Source organism: Sinocyclocheilus anshuiensis, unplaced genomic scaffold, assembly GCF_001515605.1.
Source record: "Sinocyclocheilus anshuiensis isolate Anshui unplaced genomic scaffold, SAMN03320099.WGS_v1.1 scaffold392, whole genome shotgun sequence".
Taxonomy (NCBI): domain Eukaryota; kingdom Metazoa; phylum Chordata; class Actinopteri; order Cypriniformes; family Cyprinidae; genus Sinocyclocheilus; species Sinocyclocheilus anshuiensis.
The window spans coordinates 1002357-1013193 of record NW_015557091.1 but is presented as its reverse complement, the minus strand read 5'-3'; the positions used below and the strand labels follow the sequence as shown (position 1 = coordinate 1013193).

Sequence of the window (10837 nt, the reverse complement as noted above, 5' to 3'; positions counted from 1 at the left end):
GCAATCACCACCTCTCTGACCACTGCCAATCATCCCGATCAATCAACATGATCAGTAATCAATATGATTAAAGTGATTAACAACATTGATGTGTTTTTCTTCATGAGAGAGACCTCATATGTATTAATGCACATTAACACTTGCATCCATTCTGGAAGATATTTTCCTTTTTTTTTTCTTTTTTTTTGCCAATATGAAACATGTCAGTAAGAAAAAAGTTTTGGGTCAGTAAAAGTTTTTTTTATTGTTATTCATAAAGGTCATTAAATTGACAGTAAAGACATTTTTATGTCAAATAAATGCTGATATTTTCCTCATTTTATTCATCAAAGAATCAAAAAAAAGAAAAAATCAGTTTTCGCAAAAATTATGAAGCAGTACAACCTTTCAGCAAATCCACATATTATGCACAGTATGTACTACCGTTCAAAAGTTTGGGGACAGTGTTTTTTTTTTTTAAAGAAATTAATACTTTTATTCAGAAAGTACACATTAAATTGATCGAAAGCAGCAGTAAAGACATTTATAATGTTACAAAATATTTAAAATAAACAAATGCTGTTCTTTTGAACGTTCTATTCATCAAAGAATCTTGAATTCCCAGTTTTTACAAAAATATGAAGCAGCATAACTTTTCAACATTGATAATAATCAGAAATGTTTCTTGAGCAGTAAAGCAGCATATTAGAATGATTTCTGAAGGATCATGTGACACTGAAGACTGGAGTAATGATGCTGAAAATTCAGCTTTGATCACAGAAATAAATTATTTTAAAATGTATTCAAATAGAAAACAGTTCTTTGAAATTGCAATTATATTTCACAATTTTTGACTAAATAAATGCAGCCTTGGTGAGCAGAGATTTAAAAAAGAAAAAAATAATAATAATGAATCTAATCCCAGACTTTTGACCGATAAGACAGTATATTTTTTGTGAACACATAAAATATGTACTAATAAAAAATATTGAATTTCATAAAACATCATTCCAAGACCAGGGGTAATTAGATCATTTCTTGAGATTTAATATTGCAATGTTGAAAATTGTTTTTCCAAAATTTTGCACTGCAAAACTTATCAAATCTGGCTTGTGATATTATGATGTACTGTAAAACACAAAACAATGCACTTAAATCTGTTCAGGTGTTTTATTTTATCAAATGAACAGAATTGATCAGAAAATGCTGTATGAAACTCTCCATGTGAGCAAAGAAAACAGAAATACAAAGTCAGAAAACCAGACGTGAAAATGCATTCGAAAGCATTAGTTACCATGTAGCCTGATAAACCAGAAACACAAGAGCACTCACGTTTATTACTGATCAAGAGAAATAATGGCAAACAAGCAAAACACAAAAAAATAAATATGCAACAACTAACTGCATAAACCAGCTGGCATTTCAACTAAATTCCTGGAGTCAACAATAAGCAGAAGAAAGTCCAGCAAGACCAAAACTGAATCACTGTAACTTGTTCTTTTCTGCACAATTTAGTCCTAGACTATGTTTTATTTTCCCAAACCACCAACTTCTGTTAAAATTTGTTAAAAACAATTTACAAAAAGTGCCATTTATAGATTTGTGTTTGCTGAGAAATATTAGATCTGTTTAGTGTCACATTTTGGCGTTTGTTTCGGCAACAATGAAAACCCTTCAACACAAATGCATCCATGGCCGGTGATGGTGTCAGTACTCCAGACCCCTCATGGTGGCGATGGTGGAGGCCAGTCTGCGCGGGAGGGGTTTGGCTGTCTGCCGGTATTCGTCCGGTTTGGCACGAAGAAGGGTGACCATATTCTGGAGGGTTCTAGAGGTCTGCAACCCCAGCGCATCCATGACGTTACTCAGGTAATCTGGAATGACAACAATAAAACACATACACAAGTGCTTTTAAAAACAAGGTTTATATTATAAAAAAAATAGGCAAACCAGTTCTAAGGATTAAACAAAAGGCCTGTTTTTCCATAGGCTTATTTGTAAAAATTACATAAAATTTTTTTTTAGTCTTTAAAAAAATATATATATATATTATAAATGTAAAAAAAATTATACATTGATAAATTATACATTAATAAGAGATTATATATAATTTATCTCTCAGGGTTGTTATTATTAACTAAAACAATAAAAAAACTAATTCCTTAACATTACCTGAAATGAACTTTTGTCAGCAAAATTTCTTCATATTTGTTTAGTATACGTTGGAGTAAACATTTTTACAAATGTATTAAAAAAAAATACTAAAACTGAACTAAACTAAAATGAAAACAGAAAATATAAAAATGATATTTATTTAAATTATGAACAAAAACTATGATAGTACTAATGATACTAAAATTAGACAAACACATACACAGATTTAAAATAATACAGAGAGAGACAGAAAATTATATATTTGTGTGCATATATATATATATATATATATATATATATATATATGTGTGTGTGTGTGTGTGGTTTGTGTGGTGGGTGAGTGTGTGTGTGTGTGTGTGTGACTGTCTGAGTAAATTAATGTTCAATATATATGAATATATAGTGTGTGTATATAATAATTTGTCACACTGCAGGACAATTTAAAATTAACAAGTGAAGGCAAAAATACATTTTACAAAATGGCAAAAAAAATCATGGCTCAAAAAACTTATAATACCTTAATACATACATTTTAACTGAAAATCTTGATGTTATATAATAATAATAATAAAAACAAAGCCACTAGAGCTTTGTAGTTTCATTGTGAGTAAGTGTTACATATGAATTTATGTTGGTGATAATGGTGCCATGATGTAATGATGCGGTCACCTATGTCAGTTGCCAGCTGTTTGGTTGCATGCGGGCTGAGCTCAGGAAGCTGTAGGATGACATCACAATAGGTCTGCATGGTCGCCCTGGCGATAGAACCCAGCCAATAATCTGCCGTGTTCTCCAGCTCAGGGACGTCGTCACCTACAGAGAGAGCAGACACATCAGACATCATACATGTGTGTGTGTGAAACAGCTTTATCTCACATAACCCTGGGTCGTGTGCTTGGGTTCACCTTGTTCTGGAGGATACGGCAGTTTGCCAGTGTGTAACGCAAGTTCCAGCGCTGGATCCTCCGCAGTCACAAACGGCTCCAAATGAAGAGGCAAAGACATGATATACTGACCGATCTATAGACAAAACACACACACAAATGAGTGCACAACTATATAACCAGAATGTATAAAGATCAGAGTTATTATTTTTCATTTTCATTATAATAAAATAAAATAAACTTTTTTATTAAAATAAAATACTTATATATAAATATATATACAGTTAAAGTATTTTATATAATAAAAACATTATATAAAATAAAAACATTATATAAGTATTATATATAATACAAACATTAAATAAATAAAATAAAACATATAATATATATAATGTATATTTATTTTAATATATATTAAAAAAATAAATCAAATAAAGCTAAAAACTAAAACTATACATATTTAAACAAAAATAAAATAAACAGATAATATAAAAATAAAATATATAAAAACTACAGTATAACAAATTTGCACAAACGAGTGTGCAGTGTGAAGGTATCTACAGTAAAGAGTCTAATTACAACTATTAACCTTCATCTTATCCAGTGAACATGTGGCTTGTGTTTGTCCTTGTCTCTTTAAGTGTCTTGTGATCATTTGTCATCATGTTCGACATCATCAGGACATGGACTAACACTCAGATGATGTGTTAATATTGTCTTACATTAGTGATGTACTCCTGCGGTGACAAACTGAAGGCCGGTAGATCATCAGTTAGCGTTTGACTCAAATTAGCAGAGCCGCGGCCCTTCAAAAGTCAAAAACACAATGCATCAAACATGAAACACTCTATTTTTGACACTTCATAGTGACCTAAAAAAGCTGTGCAAACCTCTGGTTTGTTGAGAAGGAAAAGCTGCTGCTTGATTTGCAGGAACACAGAGTCAAACGCCAGCTGATTGGCTTGCTGGTTCAGACGCGTCAGAGCGCCGCGAGTCTCAGCCAATAAGCTTGAGTTTCCTGTTCCTTTCTCCTGCACAAAACAAACTTCAGTTTTACACTTCTAGAATATGAAAGCAACACATTCAAAGCACACATATATGAAGTGAAACCTTCAGGGAGTGCAGCGTCTCCAGTAGAGTATTATACTCGGCCATGTTAGTCTGCTGAAGGTAGTTGTATTCCTGCCATGGGTTCTTTTGGCTCCGCCTCTCAGCCACGCCCTCTTGTAGGCCAGTCAAACTTCTGGGGTTAAACCCCTCCCACAGGAAACGCCCCGCCCTTCCCAAGATCCTGCCAATCACAATGCAGACGTGATACACGACAGGAAAAACTTAATAATTATACATTATTTATATGATTATATAATTTGTATAATTATTATTTACTTACACAAACACACACACACAATATATATACATATATATAGATACGTGTTATTTTGGTATTATTTACATACTATATAGTTTTTTGTTAAGATTTTTAATTCATTTTTATTTTGTATATATAGTTAATCAAGTTTTAGTTTTTTATTTAGTTTTAGTTATTTTAGTACTTCAATTTACAAAAATGGGAAATATACAAAAAAATTTTTATTTTAGTTAATTACATTTGTTTTCATGGTTTTAGTTGATAATAACCCTGATAAACATACACACACACACATATTATATATATATATATATATATACACTGTATATACAGGTGCATCTCAATAAATTAGAATGTCGTGGAAAAGTTCATTTATTTCAGTAATTCAACTCAAATACTCGTGTATTAAATAAATTCAATGCACACAGACTGAAGTAGTTTAAGTCTTTGGTTCTTTTAATTGTGATGATTTTGGCTCACATTTAACAAAAACCCACCAATTCACTATCTCAACAAATTAGAATATGGTGACATGCCAATCAGCTAATCATCAGGAAGGGGGCCAACACTTTTTCACACCACTGTATATATATATATATAATTAAAATAATTTTAATGAAAATGTATATACATTTTTTTATATTTTATATTATATTAATTATATAATTATAGTGTAACAGCCATTTTAAAGGTAAATTTAATAATTTAAGTAAAGACAATTTAATTAATAAATAAAGCAAATTTGTTCTTTAACACATCTTACTTGTTTGAAAGCTGCTGTTCAAATGCTCCACATTGTCTGAGGAGCTCTCCACAGGCTGCAATGATTCTAGAAGAACAAACAGATGATTTATATACTTTTATTTAACTGTACATACCTCCATTAACATAAAACTTTTGAAGCGTGACAGAAAAGTCTGCCACGTACCTGAGAGAGAGAACAAAAGAGAATCCGCTAGAGAGTGCAGCTGACCTGTGGGCTGTGTGCTTGTCTCTGTGTGTGAGCGTAGTAAATGCGTGTATGATTCATACTTGCTGAAAAGCGCTCGCAGGGCTTTGATGAGCCCACACACGCCGAGTCCATCAGTGAACTTCACACAGCGATCCACGGCAGCCGCCGCCAAACCAAACACCTTCTGAACCGAGTGTGTGAGCTCTAACACGCAGTCCAGAACCTCACCACGCTCCTAACACACACACACAATGAATAAAAGACACATAAGAGTCACTTGTTTGCAAATCAGACAACATGCAGTCAATGAAGACAACACAACAGGAGGAAGTGTTGTTTATTTACTGTCTTTGTAATATTTCTCAGTACCCTACCTTTTTATGCCTCATCTCATTTAGTTTAGACCAGAAACTCACAACTTGGGTAAAAAAATAATTTCACAAACTAAAAACAAAATGTATTTGTAGGCCAAAGGCTTATATTTTGTGTACTGGTGCAAGATCAAAAATGAAAGCTTCTGTTCACTCACCAGAGGAACAGCACTGAGTTGGATCAGTAAGTTCGTCTCCTCTAGTTCTCCGTACTGCATCTGATAAGTCTTATAAGGTGAATAAACACAAGATACCAGCTCTGCCACCTTCAAGAGGTTACACTTGCCTGAAACACGCACATAAAGACAAGAATATGAGAAAAATCTCACACATTCACAAAAAGCATATACAAAGACTTATACAAAAACTGACATGTTTTTAACTTTTTTTATTATTTAATAATGTGTATTTATTTGTTATAAATTATTATAACTTGTATTTTTTTTTATAAATACACAAGGAAATTATAGATATTTTAAAGAAAAATTGTATAAATTTTTTAAATAAAATAAATGACCATTTGTAAAAATTTTAATAATAATTATGCAAATTCAACAATTAAGCAAATTTCTCCCCAAATTCTCTTCAATATGTGAAAAAATAACTCATTACTGTAAATATGTACATTTACAATTATTTTCTACAACTTAAATCTTATAACACAAATGTTAAGCATATTTTTTTGCATTAGAGTAATGAGATTTTTTTTTTTGCATTGCAGTAAGCTACTGAGAATAGAAGGAATGTGCTTAAGTATCCTGAAAGTAATGTCATATTGCATATTTATATATATGTATTTATATATTTATATGTATTTATGCATGCATGTATGTATATATATATATATACCCATTATTTATAATGCACCACAGACAAGATGTCCCATTTTAGTATTCGCATCAAATTACATTTACAAAAGTGATTTTGTATACATAAAAGCATATTAAATGCAAATAAGGTGTCTACTTTTTAATGTTCCAAATAACTTTTGTGAAAATAAAAAAATGTGAAATCAAAAAAAAAAAGAAAAACTTATTCTGACCTGTACTTATTAAAATATCTAAAATAATAAGTGATCATATTAATATTTTATTATATTTTACATGATTAAAACGTATTGCTGACAAATGGGTAAAACCTAGTGGTTTGAAAGATTGTGGCAAAGGTTGGTAAAAATTTAAATTGACAGTTAGTTTTTGTAGGCTGCACTGTGATCCTTAAACAGAGTCTTTTAATGCCATCTAATGATTCATGTTCTAAATATGCCTGACAGGATTTTTTGGTACACACACACACACACACACACACACACACACACACACACACACACACACACACATACAAACACACCGAGCTGCGGTTGCATTGCCGCCTCCAGGCTGCGACTGAAGTTTGCCGCCGTCTGATGAAGCTCCAAAAGCACGTCCAGACGACTGTCGCCTGAGCTACGCCTCAATGCCACAGCAATGCAGTCTGGGATAGACGGCACCATCGCCCCCAACGTCTGGATCATCAGCACTGTGAGCACTTCACAGGGGTTTTTAAAGACCTGCACACACATGTCTTAGTGTGCGTGACAGTAAAAGCATGAACACTATATTGCGGTGTGTCTGAGAGTGTGTGTACCTGACTGCTCCACTGGAGCTGTGTGTGCCATGTGGACAGAAGTGTGTCGTAAAACTCAGACAGCTGCTGCTTCAGAGGAGCGTCTGACTGACAGATACTTTCCCACACGCTCAACAGTTGTGCCTAATCACACACAAGTTTATTATATAGATTTTTATAATGTCATATCAGCAGCAAGGTTATTTTCATGGTGAGAACAAAGTGAGTAATAAAAGTCGGAAAACCGAAAAAAAAAAAAAAAGATTGATAGATAGATAGTACTTTATTTTACAGTCCTGTTCTGGATGTACATACTATGTACTTATAATTGTAATTACAATAACTGGTTTATAACTGGGTACTAACGCTGAACCTACACCTAAACCTATCCCATGTAGATACCTTATAATACAAGTCATTTCTAAGGTACTTTCTTAAGTACACCATAAGTACACGTACTGTAAAATAAAAGTGCAACCAAAAACATATAAAACACTGAAGATTAATAAAAGATTAATAAAATACATTCAGGTGATACTTTTTCTAAAACATCAGTATCTCTAACATTGTCTTTTTACCTTATAAACTGTGCAGTACAGTAAAATATATTTCCCAGCAGTTTAAATACAGGTAATTCCACGATAACTCTAAAGCAATATTTAAAAAAATATATATATTAATTATTTAAAATTAAATTAAAATATTGTACCTTGTGGCATTTATAGTAGTAAGCCAGTAACTGTGGCATTCTGTCCATTTCGGTAAAAACTCTTACAAAAAGCTTTGCTTGATCTGAAACAAAATATATAAATATAACATTAACATCTTGGCATGATAAAGCATATTATTCTGAAAGATTTTTTAATATTTAAAAAAAAAAAAAAAGTTTCTTATGCTCACCAAAGCTACATTTATTTGATCAAAAATGCAGTAACAACCGTGACATTGTGAAATATTATTACAATTTGAAATAACTGTTTTCAATTTTAATATATTCTAAAATCTAATTTAATCTGTGAGGCGAAGCTGAATTTTCAGCATCATTACTCCAGTCTTCAGTGTCACATGATCTTCAGAAATCATTCTAATATGCTGATCTGCTGCACAAGAAACTTTTCTGATTATTATCAATGTTGTAAATAGTTGTGCTGCTTATTTTTTAAGGATTCTTTGATGAATATAAAGTTCAAAAGAACAGCATTTATTTGAAATATAAATATTTTGTAACGTTACAGATTTACAGACACTTTTGATCAATTTAACGCATGCTTGCTGAATAAAAGTATTCAATTCTTTCAAAAAAGAAACCACAAGCTTTTGAAAAGTAGTGTAGATGAATGTGATGCAATTTATAATGTAGTTCCTTCACGCATAAACCTGATGTATAACATCACCTGTAGCAAGCGAGTTGAACGTGGAGACGATCTGTGTGCTGGTCAGAGCTTCCAGACGGTTCTTCAGAGCCTCCAGCTGAACACACTTCTCACTGTAGTCTGGTGTGTCCACCAGCATCGCCAAACTACCCTGCATGGCAGTCAGTTTACCGCTGATCACAGCCACGTCCTGCAGACGAACACACATCGACATTTCAGATTGACATCCACACTCATGTGAAGTGCGTGAAGACAGATGTGCGGTTCGTCACCTGTGTCTTAAAAGTCTCCTCGATGTCGGCACTGAGAGTGCTCCATTTATCAGCTTCCTGTAGCGCTTCAGCTGCTAACTGCATTCGGGACTTCACCTGATCAATCTCCACCAACACCTGTCACACATCAACACAAATCAAACAACAGACTACACTATATATCCCATATAAAGTCAACATTTGCATAAAGTAGGGTAACCATACGTGCCATTTTCCCAGGACGCATCCTGGTCAGGATTTCTATATTGCCTAAAATATCTAGGTTTTGGCAGGCACTTTGATGTCAAACACTGATCGATCTGAGCCGCGCTGCTTTTAAGTCGAACACGCATCCTATGTAACGTACGCGTAATTGCATCGCTTTGACCGTAGATCCCACCTTCTCACACGCCATGATTGGTCCATTATGTACAATGCTTGCATGTTATTGGTCAAACTACTTTTCGATCATTACCTTCAGCAAGCATGAAAGCAGGAAAACAAAGCCAAAACAAATCCTGGCCAGGACGCGTCCTGGGAAAATGGCACGTATGGTCACCATAGCATAAAGCAAAAGTCAGCATGGATAATGGCTGCATAGATTTAAAAAAATTGATTTGAATGTGTGTATTTATTGATACCTGCATAGACTGCACTGTGTCCTGTTCAAATTTCTTGATGTCCTCTTTAACCAGAATCATCTGATCCTTCAGGAATGACGCCTCCTGTTTCAGAGCTTCAATATCCCTCAATACACGTGGCATATTCTGCAGGGCCTGATTGCTGCTCTCTGCACACACACACACACACACACACACACATACAATCAGAGACAGACCTAACAGAATATGTTTTCAGAACTTAAGCAAGGATGCATATTAGAATGATTTCTGAAGGATCATGTGACACTGAAGACTGGAGTAATGATGCTGAAAATTCAGCTTTGCATCACAGGAATAAATTTTATTTTACAATATATTCAAATAGAAAACAGTTCTTTTAAATTGTACAAATATTTCGCAATATTACTGTATTTTTGAGCCAATAAATCCAGCCTTGGTGAGCAGAGGAGACAAACACTCACCCACTACAGAATTTTCGCAAATGCAATGACATTCAGACATTAGAAAGAGTGATTTAAATGGGTGCCGCACTCACCTTCTATAGAGTTATTGACCTCTTGAATGAACAGCTGCAGCTTCATGACCAGAGTAGAAGCGTGAGCGTCTGTTTTACCAGGTGCATCTTTCTGAACCACTTTAAAAGCTCCATTCACCCAGTCCTTCACATCAAAATCATCTGCCAGGAACTTGGAGAAGTCCATTTTCACGCCTTAAGTAACCCTACAGAACCAGACTCACCATCTCAAAGAGTCCAGGCCATCTGCAGAGAATAAAAACGACATGCTGAAAGTGTTTAGCGGTGTATATTTTGCTCTGTTTACTCAAATGAAATCTCTCCGGCAGACCTTCACCAGTCTATTCCATAATTCTTGCCCACACCAGCCTTAGACACGAACATGAAATAAACAGCCCATGAGAAAGATATAATCATGACCACGAGATACAGTTCAAACAGTGCGATCGCTTCCTCCAGCGTTAATTTAATAGAATAAAATTGATAAACAGTTTGTTTTCAGTGTTTGTCCACTGCTTCCTGGTTGCGTTCGTCCTAATATGTACCGGTGGTGAAAAAATACGGCGAAGAAACATTCCGCTTTCGAAACGTTTAACAGATAAAACACGTTTTAAAGAACCTAGTCAAATGGAACAACTGTGTATAGACGTCCCCGACGAATGTAGACAACTATTATTATTGTTAATGAACATTAACAGGTGCATTACAGTGAATTTATTCAAATAACTTTCAATTTGAGTGCCGTGGCTGTGTTGCATCTCA

The 10837-nt window shown here is 33.9% G+C and overlaps 1 protein-coding gene across 1 annotated transcript; it reads right to left on the bottom strand.

The window, feature by feature from the left end:
- Positions 1-1135: 1135 nt before the first annotated feature.
- Positions 1136-10636, bottom strand: LOC107677168 (conserved oligomeric Golgi complex subunit 7-like). The gene is given in 16 exon segments (XM_016471957.1): positions 1136-1853; positions 2803-2946; positions 3039-3153; positions 3740-3823; positions 3908-4048; positions 4128-4308; positions 5150-5314; positions 5419-5573; positions 5868-5995; positions 7060-7258; positions 7336-7458; positions 8024-8106; positions 8709-8877; positions 8960-9076; positions 9580-9728; positions 10097-10636. Coding segments are annotated over 16 exon segments (2286 nt in total). The 5' UTR covers positions 10263-10636; the 3' UTR covers positions 1136-1686.
- Positions 10637-10837: the final 201 nt, after the last annotated feature.